Source organism: Acanthochromis polyacanthus, chromosome 4 (assembly GCF_021347895.1).
Source record: "Acanthochromis polyacanthus isolate Apoly-LR-REF ecotype Palm Island chromosome 4, KAUST_Apoly_ChrSc, whole genome shotgun sequence".
In the NCBI taxonomy this organism is placed as follows: domain Eukaryota; kingdom Metazoa; phylum Chordata; class Actinopteri; family Pomacentridae; genus Acanthochromis; species Acanthochromis polyacanthus.
In genome coordinates this window covers 7085822-7106051 of record NC_067116.1, presented here as the reverse complement: position 1 = coordinate 7106051, position 20230 = coordinate 7085822, and the positions used below count along the sequence as shown (strand labels likewise).

At 38.2% G+C, this 20230-nt stretch overlaps 1 protein-coding gene across 3 annotated transcripts in view; it reads left to right on the top strand.

Annotated features, from left to right (window-relative positions):
* pex5la (peroxisomal biogenesis factor 5-like a) overlaps nt 1–20230 on the top strand; it is a 185122-nt gene that overhangs the window by 121431 nt on the left and 43461 nt on the right. For 2 of the 3 annotated variants that reach the window (XM_022198054.2, XM_051947476.1), the window contains 3 exons: nt 495–582; nt 786–815; nt 4445–4540. In XM_022198054.2, the coding sequence (XP_022053746.1) occupies nt 495–582; nt 786–815; nt 4445–4540 (214 nt within the window). The remainder of the gene's footprint in view (nt 1–494; nt 583–785; nt 816–4444; nt 4541–20230) is intronic. The other variant, XM_051947475.1, reaches the window with a different exon arrangement.

Below are 20230 nucleotides of genomic sequence, written 5' to 3'. Positions count from 1 at the left end.
ATGTTGTGGGACACATGTTCTATGCATAATAATCATTATCTAGAATATAATGTTGATTAAAAAAAATCCCACAATTACAAGAGACATCAATGAAAAAAATGATTCCAAAAAAGGAGATTTAAATTTCATTTTAGCTGTTTTATTTGAGATTCAGTTTGGTCATCAGGAGGGTGGGACCAGAGAAAATGACATTTTAGGGGGAACTCCAGACTTATTTGGTATTTTTAGAAATATCTTAAAACATTCTTTTCTCCTAGTTATTTTTAGATTTGGTCTCAGGACAAGAACATTTACACAACAACTGCATTTTTTTAGTGTTTTGTAAGTGGATTATTTGAAATTTGATGTAAAATATCCCCCAGTTCTGACCCAAAAGCTAAAAGGTGACAACAATTTAAAAGATGAGCAATGTTCATGATTGTTCAGTGCATGTGGGATGCATTTTAAGAGCTCCGTTGCTAAAAAAATATCTTGCACCATTTTTCCTCCTTCAGGTCCATCGACTGTAAAGCACAATTAGACTCGTCAAATAAAAACACCTTGGAAGCCAAAGTGGAGCCAGAGTCGGCCCTCGCATCACAAGTAAGTCCTCATTCTGACAGGAAGTCATCATCTACATCCTTTTCAAAAAGACAAACCTCCACATATCTGTGCAGAAACGATGGATTTAACTCTACCTAGCGACTGCATGCTAACGTCGTGCTAACGTTAAAGTGTGTATCTACTAAGACAGCCTGTTTGTGTGCATCATTGTTGTCCTAACACCTACAATTCTTCCATTTCAGCTCAACAGGCAGTATATTAGTGGAAGACATGTAAGCCTCCCTACGCATCCTTTCATACAACACCGAAAGACTTTCACATTTGCACCGGCGAAACAGCATCACTTTCAATTCCACCATTTGTACCCATTGTACCCGAAGCCAAAAGGCGCCTTTCAGGAAATTCAGATTGCTCCTTTGTGGTGCTGCGAGGTCCAAATGTCAAGCGCTTTCCTCCTTAGTCGATGTCTCTGTGTAGGTCTGCATAAGGGGTCTTGTTTCCAGACGCCATTATTAGATTAATAGCCCATGAATTATTCAGCAGCCTCACTCTGAGCCCATTTAGCGTCGATCTCAGCGAGCTAGCTAAGCACACAGCACCTTTTCAGCGCTCCGATTAATAATAGATTTGGGGATTAAAGATAGCTGTCTGAGATGGAGCGAAGCTATTGGCAAACAAACACACAGGACTCGAGTTTACATGATAGAAATAATGCTCAGACTGGGTTTAGTTTCCTGTTCGACAGCTACACACACACAAAAACGCAAACACAAAGTACATGCAAAGTGTGTTGCATGAGATTTACATACACTGAACTAACTCAAGGGTGCAGCTTGGAAATATAAGCTTTAAGGAGCTTGAAGCAATCATTACTTCAGCAGTGAAGTTTATTTTTGACATTAAAACCAACATAATATTCATAATATGGACTATATTTTAGTAGCACCTTTCAGAAATAAAGCTACAAGGTTCTTTACAAACATTTAACAAAATAAATCAGAGTTTAAAGTCAACTAAGAGGCTCTCTTTGGGCTTTCAGCTTCATCTTTGAATAGAAATACTGGAAATGTAACTTTATATTACAGGTTTTTAGCGATATTTTCAAATCTACAAATCTGCCTTTAAAACATTCAGTGAAGCTATGCAAAGTTTTACCTTCATACTAATAATGTTTTCAGAGTGATAGGCACTCAAAGTGCATAGAGGTGGGCTTTTTAATCATTTTTGAGCCTTATAACTTCATCAGTGCAGCAGAGGAAACACACACTTAAGTTCAGGTAAAAAAAATGCAACTAAAATAACTAAAAACACTGACAAATTAACACAAAAACAGACAAATTAAACCCAAACAGAGACCAAATTTTCAAGAAAAAGCCAAAATTATCACAAAGAAACAAAATTGATGCAAAAAGAGGTGAATATATCACAAAAAGACACAAAATTTCCACTGAAAGATGCAAAATTACCACAAAGACTTAAAATCAGCCAAAAAAAACATGCAAAATTACCAAAAAAAACCACACAAAATAACCACAAATCACATAAAATTACCCCCAAAAAAGGCACAAAATCTTCACTAAAGGTTTAAATCTAGTTACTGCTCATTTTTCTGTATAACCAACTTTGAGCATCAGTGTTATGGACTGTATCATAGCTTGAACAGTAAAACTGCACCGCAGTGAATGTATAGTCCTGACAGTGAAGCACGGAGGTGGAGGTGTGATGATATGGGACTGAAGAAAACTTTAAAAACTGCATTCTGGGTAAACCTTCAAGGCTCATATCAGCCTGCGTGATTGGTGGTTGGTCAGAACAAGTTTCTAGACAATGAAAGGATCGTTTTTACACACATTTGACAGCAGAATCATCTTTTAGACACGATTCATTCTGTTGCAAAACTGTAAGAGACATATTTTTTTAAAACCACATGATACTGATGCTCAATGTTGCTCATATAAAAGATTGTGCTGAACAAAAATGAGATTTCAGGTTTAGGTAAAAACTGATTTGCATTTTTAGCAGAACTCTAACATGTATTTTAATCCCTGAAAATTTAGTGTATATAAAATGTAGAGCAAAGAAAAGAGTTATGAGGGTCAAGAATGCAAGAAAATGCAAATTAAAAATACATGAAATGTCCCTCCTCTATGGACTTCAAGGGTCTGTAACTCAGAAAATATTTTTAGTATGAAGGTTAAAAACTTTGGTTTCAATAAATATACTGAAGTTACTGTGCATAAAAAAAATCACCTCATTCCAAGGAAGTCAGGGGGAATATTTTTAGATCTAGTTGTTATCTTACAAGCTTTCAATACAAACAGGCAACATAAGAACCAAACAGTTTCCTCATCACAGGACATACTAGCTCTAAAATGCAACACAAAAACAATGTGATGCATCTTTACTCGCATTTATTATAGATGAGAGAATTTTATTAATACAGAAGCAAATTCTCACACATTAATCATGTGTAAAAAGGCTTTTTCCTGCAGCATTTGCTTTGTTCTTTTAGCCTTCCAACATGCATATGTATATTTAATGCATATTTAAGATCTCTAAAGGATGCTCGTTTAAAAGCAGGTCAGCTGGAAAAATTAAAATACCGTTAACAGCTAACAGTGGACATTTCAGTCAGCCAAAAGTCCAGAAATGGAAATATGATGCTGCCTTTTTCTGCTTCTCTATGAAATCAAAGACTCAATGCTTCAAGAAAAATTAAGACGTTTAAAATGTAAAGGTGCCGCAGATCACTAAGAAGGATCGAGTTGGATGTAGCTTCTGCCGTTTGTAATTCACTTCCTACATTTCCCACAATGCATTTCTATAAAAACCAACAGCATGCAGACATTCTTTATAAACACACATCTAATTGATGATTAATGTCAAATTAGTCAAAACACATCATCAGGCTGCAATGCATTCTGGTCTATTGAGTCTTTAGCTCCAGAGAAACTGCTGTCACTTCCTGTCCGACACTAAATTCCTTCCTCTAGTTAAGTAAAACTGAACATTTGTGAGTCTGGAAAGAAGCCCTCTTTGTTTCTGAACACTAGCACCACAGGCTAACTGCTCCCGTTTCCCTGCAGGTAGTTCAAACATTTTCTGGCATTAAACTGTCAGAATACTAAATCTTGCCAGATTTCTTAGGATGGGGAGATTAAACTGAAAAACCAAAGAGAAACTGAATGGTTTGCAAACAGTGTCGCAGTGTTTTTAGGGGTGGATTTCTCCTTTAACAAACCTGAGATAAATGTGCAAATGTGGCAAGATTTTCTATTAAACACTGCATGCATTTTGTTTCTGTAAATAAAAACGTGGTTATCTTCGGGCTATTTCCTCGGTGACCTAAATTAGTCCTGTGTAATGAGTCTGCAGAGATGGGAACTGTTACAGGTAATGGCCGACCTGACTGCCGGTAAAGAAAGGAGCCGAACACACACACATGCAGCAGCGTAATTCATTAGCCCTGGGACACATGCAGCGATTTGCAGTAAATCTCGCACTATATCACATCCGAGAATGGAAGAATATCTCGAAATCATTTACCCCCTCGCACTTTAACGCGTTGGTGGAATCATGTAAAGGACACCACGCCGTGATAATGCAAACCCACACGCGTGTAATTGGTGGATTTCCACCGGCGCGGGTTGATATTGCATGTGCAGGAGGCTGGAAATGAGGCTGGATGAGTAGCATGTTGTTCAGGTGGATGCTGCTGACGGTGGTGGTTCTGCTGGCCTTCCTGAGCATGTCAGAGGCTTTGTCGACGCGGGGATATTCGCTCGTCCCGGGGAAAGCAGAGACGGCTGACCCTGTGATGTGCTACGTGTCTGTGTGAAGGGGGATGTTTAATGGGTCCGGTTTGTGCATAAATGTTTATGAGGTGAAATGTGTGCGGCAGGCCCGGCTGACCAAGGAGCAGCGGTGGGGGAGCGCCCTGCTGTCCAGACATCAGTCCCTGGAGGAGGAGTTCGAGCGAGCCAAGGCCGCTGTGGAGGTAAGCAGCTCGGTTCACCTCACATCTGTCAGCTGTCGGCGTTAAACCGTCTCCGCTGCTGACTTTAAATAACAGGAGCTGATTTTTCCCTTTCCAGCGGCTGAACTTTGGTTCCTCCGTGCGCTGTCCTTGTCGAGAGCATTTTCTGTTAGAATCAGGCCGAAGAGATGCAAAATGAAACTGCTTATTGCAACTTTATCTCTGTAGAAGATAATATGGTATCTCAGCCAGAAATACAAAGATAAAACCCCAAGTGGGAACAAATCATAGGGTAGTTTTCATTGATACTACCATAGTATATAGTAAAAAAGATTGAGAACATCCCAATGTCAAACATATTTTCTTCTACAGGGGATCCTCAACTTACATCAGAGCTCCGTTTCGACGGATCCTACGTAAATCGATTCTCTCTGTAAGTCGGAACTCCGGCGAAAATGTAAACAATGTCGTTCCGTGCATCACGATATCGAACAGTTCTTCAGAAAAGTCATGAATAACAATGATTTTCATGCATGTATGAATCATTTTACAAGAAGATAACAGAATATGTTGCACTGTTTTTCCAATTTGATCTACTTGATCACATTTGGGAGCCATAACGAAGGGCAAAAGGTGAGCGAATGTAGCACAATCCAAGGCGGCGTACAACCGGCAAATGTAAACAAAACCATCTTGTAGCGCCAGGTGACTACGGAGTTCGCTCGACTTATTAAATGACGTTTATCAAAAAACAAAATTAGTATACAAACAAACGTTCAAGAATACATTTTTAAAGAGCTAAAACTCCCCAAAAAAAGTTTTGTTTTTTGTAGTTTGCGTAAACAAGAATGGTGAAAAATCGCTGTGTGTTTTTAGTAACTTAAGTTCTACATGTTTCCTTTTCAAAATAAAACAATTCCATGATCCAAGACACCCACACATTAATAATTTATCTTTCTGTAGCCAGAAGCAGCATCTTAGCTCTGGTAAAAAAAAAAAAAAAGTTCCTTAAATTGAATGGAGGAGGAAAATTAAAGTCAGAAAATGTATAAAACAAAGCAGGTTGTTTAGCTATAGTCTGCGTTGATTTAAGTTAATATCCTGAGTTTATTGAACTTGTTTTCTCAAATTCAGTAAAATTAACTCAGCTAGTTTTACACTTTTACCACTCATAAGACAACATTTAACTGCTTCTTCTTAAAGTGCAGTTGGGTTACATTTTAAGGCAGGAGAACTTCTGTTTCAAAGCTGAATGAACCTAAAATGATATAAAAAAAAAACAAGTCTATCTAAACTCCACAGTGTTGTCAACCTGTATAATTTGGAGCTATGCCTATAATCCTAGAAAAATATACATAAAAACCAAACAAATCCAAGAATTCCTCCTCTATGATCAACATTCTTTTGCTTTTTTATTTATATTATTTTGTGTTTCGTACACTCTAGCTTTCTCTGACCCCAGAACAGTAAACTCAAAATGAGAGCAGAGTTATTTTAATCATGAAAAGAGACCTGGAACTCATTTCACATTATTGTATTTAGTAAAGAATAGAAACTGCCCCCTGCCTTATGAGAAAAGGAAGAAAAGTTCTTTGAGTTCTTGTCGAGATATTAAAATAAAGAGATGCAATAAAGGGAGGATTCGGTGAACTTTAGGCCGTGAAATCTTTCTTTAAAAATCTCATTTCTTGTCGTCTCATAACGACTCCAGCAGTGTGAATCTCTGCCTGATTTCCATTTGACTCCTTCGGCCCTTTTTATCTCTTTGTCAGACGATCAGAGTTCTGCTTCCGACATCGTGGAGGCGACTCTCGGTATAATTGTTCGTTTTACATCCACACGCTGGAGTTCACTGGGAGGCTGACCCAGAAAAATATTCACAGCCAGCAAGGTAAATAGGCCAATGGTTCTGCAGTGATCCGGTGTCAAAGAGGACGGCGAAGTTACAGTAATTAGAGAAGCTTGAATCTATCGACACAGCAACCAATATGTTGAGTTGTGAAGTTTTTCTACTATTACACAACTATTTGCCTCGTTAACAGTATAAACTGAAAAATTACTAAAGAAAATCTGAGTGCACTGATGTCTTATGTCCTCTAATTGTATATACAGTATAATTTACATAACTCTTTTACTTTGAAAGCGTAGCACATGTCACAGAATCCTGCTGATTCTGGTGTAAATACCATGCAAATAGAAGAAAGCAGGTGCAAAAGCAACATGTCCTTGTGTGCACTGTTCTGCTTCTAGCTGCACACATCATTGCAAAAACTAGACTGAAAATGTATGTCTTGTCAACAATTACTCAAAAATAGTCTGAAATATGTAGAGCTTTTCTAAAATCCGTAAAATTTGTCTAAATTGTGTCCAAAATTAGATGAAATGCATCCAAAATGACCTAAGTTTATCCAAAACTGATACAAAATGACAGAAAAAAGTCTAAAATGACTCAAATGTGTCCAAAATATATTCAAATTTTGTAAATATCAGTTTGTTTGCTTGTTTGTTTGTTTTCACTATGGAATTCAGATTTTAGAACAACTTTTAAATCCAGACTCTCTTACTGGGTATGGACTCTTATTTTGAAATATATAGATGGTTTGTGCATCAGTAAATGAGTGAGAAAGAGACAGGAAGAAGTACTGTCTGTTAAGATTTTATTTTGACAGTCTAACAGAAGGGGAAGCCATGAGGTTGCATTTTGAATTCAATTTATTTATTTGAAAATTTAAAAAAAACCACTGTTATTAAATCCAGGCTCTGCTACCGGGTATGGACTCTTACTTTGAAGTATATGGACGGTTTGTCAGTCAATGAATGTGTGAGAAAGAGACAGGAAGGAGAACTGCTTGGTGAGCTGCTTTAAACATCACAAGAGGAATGTTATTTATCCTGGTCTGTACTGCTAATATCTTGGAGCTTTTACTTTGAAAGTGCAGCACACTTTGCAGAATCCTGGTGATCCAAGAATAAATCCTACTGTTTTATTTTATTATTATTCATTTGAAAATAAAAAAACAACTTTTAAATCCACACTGCAGCAGAACTCTGTCTTAAGCTCTTTTACTGTGAATGTACTTTTATTTTGAAGTATATAGATGGTTTGTCCATCCATGCATGCATGAGAAAGAGACAGGAAGTAGTACTGTATGGTAAGCTCCTTTGACATCAAGGACATTTTATTTTGACTCTTTAGCTCAAGGGCAAGCCACAAGCTGGCAATTTATTTTCAAAATCCCTTTGAAGAGTCCCTTGTTATTAGATTTTTTTAAACAGTTGTCGGCTTAAAAACTCAGGTACATAACTAACATATTTAAATATGACACACCCAAGTATTGTAGAAAACTACATTTTTATCAGCAATCGCATTAAGATCTTGTGCTTGTTCAATCTGTTATTAAGGAGGTGGTAATTAAAATGTCTATCAGAGTAAATCTTCTTAACTCAACCGTTTCTTGGTTGAAAGTAGTTTTTTGTTGTTGTAAGTTTTCAACTCAAACTGACCTCAAACACTTATTTTTGGAGTTCTCACCAGGTACCTGAGAACCACAAAAGCTGAGTTTCTGCACCTAGCAGAGTTTGGATAAGAGATATAACCTAAAAAGTTTTGTTCTCCAGTAAAGAAAAGGAACACTTTACCACTCAGGGGACGTCTCTCTTCCCAGAAAACAGTGAACTCTGCGGCTGCACTGAGCTTACAATAAGTTGCTGCTGTGTAATGGTTAATAAATAATAGAGCAGAAGCCAGGAAGACGGCCAGGAAAGTGAGAGAAAGAGTGGAGCGACCCGCCTGGGGATCCCGGCCCAAACTTAGCAGCGACGTCACACATTGTGTAACCGCCATCCTCCGAAATAATCACACAGTTGGAGCTCACGCATGATCCAGAGGTGAAGGATCGATCAGTAACAGGATTCTGATGCAGGAATTCGGGCATTTTGGCTTGTGTTTGAAGAATTTTAGTGGTAAGAATGGTCCAAAAAGACTCAGCACGTCTAAAATGGCTCAACGCATGTTTAAAATGGCAAAAACGGGCAACAGTGACTCAAAGTAAGTCCACAATGACTCAAAAAAACAAGGTTGCACCAAACTCTACTTGTTTTTTGTCAAATTTTAGTGGTAAAAATGGTCCAAAAAGACTCAACACATGTCTAAAATACCTCAACAAATGTTTAAAATGGTCAACAGTGGCTCAATGTGTCCGAAATGACTCAACAAAACAGGGTTGCACCAAACTGTAGTTGTTTTTTGGCAAATTTTAGACATGAAAATGGTCCAGAAAAACACGACACGTTTAAAATGGTTCAACACATTTTCAAAATTGCAAAAATGTTCAACAGTGACTCAAAATGTGTCCAGAATTACTGTAAATCGTGCAGAATGACTCAAAATATGCCCACAGTGACTCAAAAAAACAGAGTTGCACCAAACCCAACTTGTTTTCTGTCAAATTTTAGTGGTAAAAAAGGCCAAAAATGGCTGAACACATGCCTAAAATGGCCATCAAAATGACTAAGTTTATCCAAAAATAGTCCAAAATTTGTCAAAAATGTATCCAAAACTAGGTGAAATCTGTCTGAAATGACTAAAATTTGTCCAAAATGCATAAAAAATTGTCCTGAATGTCCCAAAATAGTTCAAAACATGCAAATAGAAGAAAGCAGGTGTAAAAATAACATGTCCTTGTGTGCACTGTTCCGTTTCTAGCAGCACACATCATTGCAAAAATTAGACTCACAATGTGCTCACAATGACATAAATCATGTCAACAATTACACAAAAATAGTCCAAAATAATTAGAACCTTTCAGAAATTCCTAAAAGTTGTCTAAATTGTGTCCTTAATGGCTACAGCATTCTCAAAATGACTAAAAATGAGTCTAATATGACATAAATATTGTCAAAACTATTTTTAGAAATGTCCCAAATGACTAAAACTTCAGCTTCAGCTGAGCCCTCGGTCACGTCTTTTCTATATTTGTGCTGCTTCACACTTACAAAGGTGGACGAGGGAACATTAAATCAGCTCACTACCTTTCCTCTGTTTCATCCAATTATATGAGGCAGCCAAATGTAGGAAAATGAGGAGCCGGAGAGGAATTAGTCTCCTAAATATGATCCATTTCACAAAGTTGGTGCTAATGAGAAACTGTAGGTTTTAAGGTTGCACACATAAAAGTCTCTGGAGAGGCGGAATAAGGTGGCAGTGATCCAAGAAACAAAGCTGAATCCATTTAGGCTCGATGACATTTCAGACGGTCAACGTCACGTCAGTTAATCTGAGCTCATGAGAGTGTTAGACTTTTGGAGGACATTAGGGCTTCCAAATGTTTGAAAAATAAACCTTCTCTTTTGCAGTTTTCTGCTCCATAATTATCAATAATAGGTAATAAACTATCAAAGGCTTAATTGGCTCAGCTTACACATCAATGGTAGCATTTCTATTCCATGTTTTCTGTGTTGTTTGCTAACCCTACTCTAATCACAGTAACAGGGTTGCTAATCCATGCTAATGTTAGCTTTTTCTCAGCAGTAGAAGATAGATATTTAGCTAGCTGTTACTGCTGACCAAGAGGACAAACTGACTGATGGAAAACAGTCAATCCTGATAATATGAGGTAGAGTGAGACATTCAATCAAGGCTACCCATTCTTTTGTAAAACTGTTTGATGGTATAAATGACAAAAACATGACACAAAACTAGAAAAGCACTCGGAGAGCGCATACCTCCGCCATCCCATTTGTCTGTCTGTCCGTCTGTCTGTCTGTGTGTGTGTGTGTGTGTGTCTGTCTGTCTGTTTGTCTGTTAACAGCATAACTCAAAAAGTCATGGACGGATTTTCACCGAATTTTTTACAGGATGTCCGGAAGGACAATTGAGAAATTGTCTCAATTGTCCTTCGACCTTCAAAAAATTCCTGGATCCAGACGGTGATTCGGATCACCTCCAAAATCTAATCGATTCTTACTCATGCTCTTCCGGACATCCTGTAAAAAATTTGGTGAAAATCCATCCATGACTTTTTGAGTTATGCTGTTAACAGACAAACAGACAGACACACACACACACACACACACAGACAGACGGACAGACAGACAAACAAACTCCGGTGATTACATAACCTCCTGGTGGAGGTAACAACAAAAACATGACACATAGGACAACAAAAAGACACAAAAGACAAAAACAAGACATAAGATGAGAAAAATAAGACACAAAATGGCAAAAACCAGACACAAAACAACAAAAGCAAGACACAAAAGACAAAACCAAGACACAAAACGACAAAAACAAGACATAAAATGACAAACAAAACAGAAAATGACAAAGACATTATCAACAGGTAATGTTAACATGTTGTGGGGCACACGTTCCCAGCATAATAACTAGATGAGCCCCCAGTAGAGGGCACTGATCTTCAGTGCCAAGTTTGATTATCCTGACTTCAGCACGTGCAGAAATATCTGACTGGACATAGACACATACATACTTACCCAGCCAGCCAGAAACCGAAGTGAATGCGGTAACCCCGCTGACGTGTACGTCAGGCGTGGTTAATTATTGAAAATATCATGTTGATTAAAGTAATTTTTCCCATAATTACAAGAGACATCAATGAAAAAAATAATACCAAAAAAGGACATTTAAATTTCATTTTAGTTGTTTTATTTGGTTATCAGCGGGATGGGACCAGAGAAAAATGTCATTTTAGGGGGAACTCCAGACTTATCTGGTATTTTACAAACATTCTTTTCTCCTAGCTTTTTTAGATTTGGTCTCAGGTCAAGTGCATTTACACAACAACTGCATGTTTTAGTCTTTTGGATTATTTGAAATTTGATGTGTGGGACGACAGTTTGATTCAACACAGAACCGCTGGAACAGCTGCAGGCTGGATTGTGATTTTGGGGAGCAGCGTTTGTGAGGGTCACCAGGGATCGGTCCCACGGCGATGATGAAGATGAAGATGAAGATGACTGCATGGCCTGTGGTTTGATTAAAGCAGCAGCGGGACGGCTTCACTTTTATCCTGGTTTAGTCTGAGATCCAGAGGCAGAGTGGTGAGCAGCGAGATGCAGCCTCGTGATCAAAAGGTCAGCGGGTTTTAATCCACAGCTCTCCTGGGTAAAATGCCAAAGGGGGAAGTCAATGAGCCGCCTTCACCTCCCTAAATACTTCCATCAGTTTGCCCTCGAGCCGAACACCAAACTCTGAGCTCTGCTGCTGATTTTCTGACATGTTGTCCAGCAAAAACCTTCATGTGTGGATTCAGATTTAACTTTGATCACACGTAGCAGCGACAGCGACTCAGATCTCCTCGTTATTCTGGAGTTGTTCTCTGACTTTAGCAGCAGCTTTGAATTTAATGAAAGTACAGCTGAATTCACTGCACATCTGAAAACCTGGATGAGCTGCAGTAAAACCAAGTAAAGGCATTTTATTCAAGTATAATAAAGAAGAAAAGCACTTAGAGAGCACAGTACTCTGCCAAGGCTGCACATTTGAATCATTTCCAATAAAAACAACAACCACCATTTAATCACTTGTTCCTTGTATTATGTCGAATGGATAAGTCCTGATAAGTCCGCAGTGGATGTGTAGAAGGATTGCAATCATGTGATTGTCAACAGGCTGCTGGCGTAGTGTTCACTTGTTGTCATGGTTACAGTGATGCCGTGCCGCTATCTGGCAATTTTAGCAGTAAAAATGGCCCACAAAGGCTTGACACATGTCTAAAGTAGCTCAACGCATGTTTAAAATGGCAAAAATGGTCAACAATGGCTCAAAATGTGTTCAAAATTAGTCAAAGCAACAAGTTTGCACCAAACTCTAATTGTTTTGTGTCAAACTGAATGGTCAAAAAAGATTTGACACGTCTAAAATGGTTCAACCCTCGTTTAAAACAGCAAAAACTGGAAAAAAAATGACTCAAAATGTGTCCACAATGACTCAAATGCTACATGTTTTTTGTACAATTTTAGTGGTAAAAATGGACCACAAAGACTCGACATGTGTCCATGTAGTGTGGTATGTTTCTTATATTAGTTTTTTGTTTTTTATTTGTTTTTACTTATTTATTGTGATGCTTGGTACATATGCACCTTAAGGATTGCACTTTTTAAATTTCATTGTACTGGCACAATAAAGGAATTCTATTCTATTCAAAATTACTATAAATTGTCCAGAATGACTCAAACTGTGTCCACAATGACTCCTAAAACAGGGCTGCACCAAACTCCATTTTTTTGTTCATTTTTAGTGGTTAAAATGGTTCAAAATGGCTTAACTCACATTTAAAATGGCTCAACACATGTTTAAAATGACTATGAATTATTTTTCTTTCACAAAAAAGAAAAACGTGCAAATCATGCTGGTATTGCTCTTTGTTTAGGTTGTTCTTCTCCCTGCTGTGCACATCGTTGCAAGTAAACAAAACTACAAAAAGAAATACCCAAAATGATCTAAATTTCACTAAAAGATAATCAAAACTAGTCCAAAGTGACTCAAACTTATCTAAAATTCCTAAAAATTTGTCCTAAATGTGTCTACAATCATTTGAAATCTGTCTTAAATTACTAAAACCTGTCCAAAATTTAAAAAAAAATTGTCCAGAATGACCCAAAACTAGTCTAAAACATTAAAATAGAAGAAAGAAGATGCAAAAGTAACGTGTGCACTGTTCTGCTTCTGGCTGCACGTCATTGCAAACCCTACACTCAAAATGTGTCTAAAATGACATCAGTCACCCACAGTTAGCCAAAAACTTTTCTAAAATAATATTTTTCACATTCAGAGGAATTTGTGCAGATTTTTTGACATGAAGAATCCATGTCACAGAAACAATATTTAGGTTTATGTCTTGTTTTTTGTATTTATTCGTTGTTACATTCCGTATATGTTCACTCCATTCCCTTCTGCTGCTTTAACAGTGCAAAATTTCTCCACTGTGGGATCAATACATTACTCTTATCTCATGTTATCTGAAATATTTTTTAAAATTTCCTGTACTGTGTAGATAATGTTAAAGCCGCTTTATGCCTGACTTCAGATAGACTCTAATGCATGTGGCCACTCCGTTAAATCCACTCAAAGCTGTTATTTAAACTCCGGTGCCATAAAGTGTGATCTCAGAATCGTAGTTTAGACTCATCTGTGTGCTAAGAAGGTCCTGGAGGAGGTCACATCTGCCCAAATATCAAAATGGCAGCAAATTTTGTGGCTGCTGCAGGTCAGAGCTTCAATAATGCGTCTTAAATTCAAAGTTCACTGCAATTTTTGTGTCCATCAACCCCAGCAGTAATTCCAGGCCTCAGGGTTTCTGCTTATCGAAGACATCCATGCAGGAGGTAATCGTATTGTCGGCCAGAGTGCGTTCACGGCACTTTGTCCGCTGTGATGTATTTTATTCTTCTCTGAGTGACATTATCGGGACTCCAGCCTCCTATTTCGGTCCGCTGACCGAGGACTTGGCCTCCGCAGAGCAGCGGGTGGCTCATTAACATTAAAAGGCCTCATCTGGAGATGAGAGGAGCTGCTGTTATTTATTTATTTTATCTGAATGTGGAGGCTGCCGTGTCACTGGTAAATAATGAGACTTTTTGTCATGTAAAACCTCCTGGCCAGAGTGGATAAGTAGCCCCGTATTCAGTCACTGGTTCAGTCCAAATACTTAACAACTCAAACTGACGCAAAACAGTGACGTCAGAGGGACGTTCACTCCAAGGAGTTTAGATGAATCCAACTTTTCATTATAACGGAACTCAAAACAAGCCACAAACAAGCAGAAAGAATAGTATGAATCATGTACTATTGTGTATGACATACTATTCTCTACTAAACTTTAGATGTTAGAACCTGTTAGAATCTGAAGACATTACGACATGTTGTAGATGTGCCTTCCACCCTTTCAAGAGACCAAAATCACTTGGTTTAGCTGACATAAACAAAAATCAAATTGGATCTTTTAATTTTTGGTCATCTAAAGTCTGGAATCTGTAGACAAAATTACACAAAAGGATGCTAAAAACACATAAATTATTTTGTTTTAAAAACACACAAACACAAAACGATGCTAAAATAACACAAAAAGACACAAAAGGATGCAAAGGGATAGCAGAATAACAAAAAGACACAAATGATGCAGAAGGATGCTAAAATACCACAAAGAAATGACACAAAAATGACACCAAACATTGCTTAAATAACACAAAAAGACGCAAAGGCAAAAAATACACAAAATTATGCTAAAGTAACAGAAAATAATGCAAAATGATGCTCAAATAACACAAAAATGATCCAAAAAGACACAAAATGATGCTTAAATAAGACAATAAATGACACAAAAACATATTAGAACATGTTGGAACCAGTTGGAACCAGTTGGAACCAAATAGAAACTAGATGCCTCGCCGGCCAATGAGCGATTCGTCAGTGCGCCGCCATCTTGGAACGGGAGCGAGCGGGAGTAAACCAGCGATAAGCATGTTTATCACACACCGATTGACAACAAATCTCAAAATGCCACAGTCTTGTGCGGCCTGGGGCTGCACAATACAACGCAACCCAAAGACAAGGGCACAGGGAATCACATTCCACAAGTGAGTATGTCCTTTCCATTGAACTTTTCACAGATTTCACCAGAAAAGGATATATTGTTTTTGATGAGCAATTAATGAAATCAATATTATATCTAGCTTTTATTCATGCACGCATGGAACACAAGTAAATTGAAGAATTTAGGCATGGTTCCAACTTTGTGCCAGCTTTGAAAATTCTTTCGTAGTAAAGCACTGAAAATGAGAAAAGAGAAAAACCCTCAAAATTTTTATTAACTTAATATCAAACTTCAACGTAATTTCAAGATAATTGTTGAAAGATGTTAATCCCATATGGAAATGCGGCACAAAAAAGGAATAATCAGTAGACTAAATGAATAAAACTTAGAAGCTGCTTATTGTGGTGATCAGAGAAACCTGACATCACAACAGGTCAACACAACAAACAGTTGCAGGAAAAGGGTCCCTAAAACTTGTTGTGCTGATTGACACCATCTTTTTGGGAGTGTAATCAAAAGACGAACTCGTAAGCTTTCAAATGAGCCATACCATGTCGAAATCTATGCATTACAAGGAAAGTTATGACCGGAAAACTGTGGTTGTGTAATGGTCTCGCATGTACCAGACGTTGTTTGTTTACAACTTCACTCCCGTTCCAAGATGGCGGCCAGTTGATGCATCGCCAGCCTATGCTGGACAGTGGCACGAGGCTTCTATGATTTCTATGGTTGGAACCAGGTGAACCTGTCAGAAGATGTTAGAAGACAGTCAAACCTGTTAGAACCAGACAGAACACGTTTGGACCAGTTAGAAGTTGTTAGAACCTGTATCAACGTAATTGATATGTATATGTATTGTATATGTATTGTTAACATCATCAGTAACAGTTGTTGGTTTGTGTGCTCATTGAGCCACTATAACTTTATACACTGCTGATGGAGGTATCCATGTTTGTAGTCCTTTCTCAGTCATCATTTTTTTCATGCAAGATAAAATCCATCCTTTGATTCACAACCACCTGTTTTTTTTTATCAGCAATGTATCTAAAAACCGTATAGAAAGAAATATATATACCTACCTTAAAAAATAATCATGGAAAATATAGAAACTCACCGTCTTTTATCTATAAAATGTGGTTTTCTTCCCACAGTGTCAGAATTTGGCTGCTAAACAGATGTCCTAGAAACATAAAGCAATAATTTAAACATCCAAGGAGGAGCTGAATTCATTTATGTATACTCACAATGTACGTTTTTTGCAGTTCAATTACTGAGTAAGCGGATCATGAAAATTAGTCACTTTTTATGAGCCTGAAATAGAACATTTGACGGTTGCCAGCAGCATCAAAGCCCAAAGTCCTACATTCCCTTTGTGCCTTATTCATGTGCAAAAACGCTCTGCAGATTTTCATAATAGCAACTCATCCGACTCACACATTTGTCTAAATCGAGACGTGATACAAATACAAGAAAGCACCCGTTAAAGCTACATGATGCAGTTCAACACGGTACTGGGGTGACTTTACACCCCAGAGGTTTATTTTTGTCTGTTTTGCTCATAGATGTCCTTCTAATAAGTTAATACACAAAAGGATGCTAAGATAAAACAAAAATGATACAAAAGGATGCTAAAATAACACAAAAATAACACAAAAGGATGCTAAATAAGACAAAAATTATACAAAATGACACAAAAGGATGCTAAAATTACACAAAAATGACAAAATGACACAAAATGATGCTAAAATAACACAAAAATGACAAAAAGACACACAAAGATGCTAAAATAACAAAAAAAAATGACACAAAGATGACACAAAAAGACACAAAAGGATGCTAAAATAACACAAAAATGACACAAAATTATTCTAAAATAGCACAAAAATGTTACAAAATGACTCACCCTTTAAATTGATCAAAAGTAATTGGACAAACTAACATAATCATACCAACACCATAATACCAGTGTCTTCCTTTTGTGTTTTAATTAGTTCTTTTCAAAAAATACCAATGTACTGGCGCCCTTCCAGGCAAAAGCAGCCAATTCCTTTTGTGTCTTTTTGCGGTTTTAACTGAAGCATTTCCTGGATTTGAGTGACACGCAGTCAGAGTATTATCAGAACACGGTGTGAGCGTGAGAAAAAGCACAAATGCAGCCATTTTTGAGCTGCAGTAGGATGGAGGAAGGATTTGAGGAGGTTTGCTGTTTCTCAGAGCTCCAACACGTGTTCGGCTGTAATAAATCCAGAATGACGTGCCAGTATTCCCTGAGCTCAGCGTGAGCCAGATCGCGGTCTCTAACCGCCTGTAGCGAGAGTTGCTCATAGTTCTATTTAGCTTATATTCTGTACAGATTGGGAAATCTAAATCAGATTTGCATATATTTTATGCTTATTTTGATGAGGGGTCGAACCGAGGCTGAGGCCTGTGTAGTTTGTACTGATAAAGAAACAAATGTAAATTGTTGGAATATCTGTGAATTTATTCCACTTACTTTAAATGGGAGTCAATGTGGCCCCAGTGGGTTTGACTACAGCCAGGTCCATAAATATTTGTCACCATGTCAGCTCTGTACATCGCCACAATGGATTTGAAATGATACAGTCATGATGTGCTTTAAGTGCAGACGACTTTCAGCTCTAATTTGAGGGTATTTACATCCAAATCAGGTGAACGGTGGAGGATTTACAACACATTTTAGATGTACTCTCTACCCTTTTAATCAACCAAAATTAATCGAATATACTAACATAAACATCATTGAAATGATCAAGTCAAATTTCTTATTATTACTATTTGTATTCTATACCTCACCTAAAGCAACACCAAATCAAAGAGGTAACAAACAGAAAAAAAGCAGCAGTTTGCATTAAAGGAAAGGATGGTGCTATAATCATAGACGCAAACCTGAAAATGACAAGATGGTCAGAACACATAAGAGAAGTACATGAAGACAGAGAACGGGACAGCACGGTTCATGTCAATAACAGTAACGATGGACCACCAATGCTAAAAGCAGAAGTAGAACATGCTATGAAGAACATGCAGAAGGCAAGAAAATGGACCGGATAACATCCCAGTGAGAAAATAACAACTCTTCTAAATATTGTACAACAGACAACATACAAAAGACCTTGTGAAGTTGGTATTCATCCCACTCCCAAAGAAACCAGGAACAACAGATTGCGGGCAGTTCAGGACAATCAGCCTTATGAGCCTCACAAAATTATTATTGAGAATCATAATGCTCAGAATACGAAACAGAAATAAGCCAAAGATCAGTGAAGAGCAACACAGATTTGCAGAGGACAAAGGTACATCAAACGCATTTTAAGAACTATTATGAAAGGATCAATAGAACTACAACAAGACTTATACATGCTTTTGACTCAATAAAAAACAACAAGCAGCAATCCAGATGGTAAAGGACAGAAAAACAGATGGAAAGGATTTATAAATGATTAAAAAAACTATTGGCAACAAAGTGCAGCAGTGAGATTAAACAACAGAATGGGTGAAGAACCACCAACAAAACGAGGACTCAGACAGGGACGTGTCACCTGACCTGTTCTCCTTGTACAGTGAAAGCATAATGCAAGTCTAACCAGGAGTAACCATCGGAGGTTACAACATAAATATCATATGTTATGCAGATGACACCGTGCTGACAGCGAACACTGAGGAAAACTTGCAAACCATAGTATCTAAAATTAATACAAAGAGACAAAAACTCGGTCTGTCTTTAAACAAAAAGAAAACAGAAGTAAGAAAATGTCTTTAAAACCTGTAACACAGACTTAGACCAAGAAATACTGAAGCAGCTTCATCATTTCAGATACACTACTCAAAATAAGTTGGGGATATTGTGAGGTCCTCAGTGGATTTCTGACATAAGGTGTTTGTTTCACTTCAGTGATTTTGGGGATAGGGAGGAAATTGTATTAGGGTGCCAGACACACCTCATTTTGTGTTTTCCACATAATGGTCTCACTGTGTACAGGGCGCTTTACATATTAGTACCAATACCAACAAATACAAAAAGATAACCCTTTTCAATGTGGCGTCAATTTCAACATTCTGGGGGTATAAAAAGCTGATATTGTCAGTAAGTCATTCCCAGTTCATCATTGAAGCAGCCATGAACACACGACGTCACTTAACGGACGAGCAGCGCCACCTGGCCATAGCACACCTTCAGGTCAGTTAGCAGGCACTCAGATGTTGCTGTGAACTTGGTGAGTCTCAAAGTGTCATCAACAGACTTGCAGCAAGACACAGAACTACTGGCAGTGTTGATGACAGACCCAGGAGTGGAGCCCCACCAGTGATGGACCGCAATGATGACCAGTACCTAAGGACCTATGCACTCAGACACTGTTATGCAACTGCCACACAGCTGCGGGCCTGTTTACCTGAAGTGAGGGGTACTAGGGTTTCCAGACAAACCATTCGCAACCGACTCCACCGCTTTGCCTTGAATGTCAGACAACCGTTGCAGGTGACTCCACTGACACCAGGACACCACCGTGACCCTTTGCAGTGGACACAAGACCATGTGACCTGGACAATGCAGCAGTGGTCTACTGTCCTGTTCACTGATGGGTGTTGGGTCACCTTCACAGAAATGATGGACGTCACGTTCCGAAATCGCGCGATTTCGCGAGCTATCGCGCGATTTGCAGAACGAGATTTGCTTTCTAGCATCCTGAGCTTTGGATACAGACCACAACAAAGAGCGATCGCCAGGTAATGTGGAGGTTTTTTGTTCGCTTCTCATCTCTAGTATGTTGTGGGACACTCGTTGAGACTATCCGAGCCAGTCAGTGTGGGAAAAAAAGCACGTTAGGGCGGACTTTGACGCGGGGGGGCCTCTTGCCCCGTACTTTTCGCTAGCTGAGCTGCTAGCTGAGCTGCTAAGCTGCCTGCCTGGCTAAATACTGGAGCTATGTCGAAAATTCATTTCTCCATCACTCACATGTATGAAATGACATATGAAAACAGACCCCAGGTTGAAAAAAAACGAAGTTCCCCTTTAAAATTCAGACCAAATAAGAAAAGCACTCATGTAAAAACAATATCCCTAACTTATTGTGAGTCATGTATCTCAGTTCATGGATGACATCAGATGGGAGGTGTAAAGTTAGATATCAGATGTAGA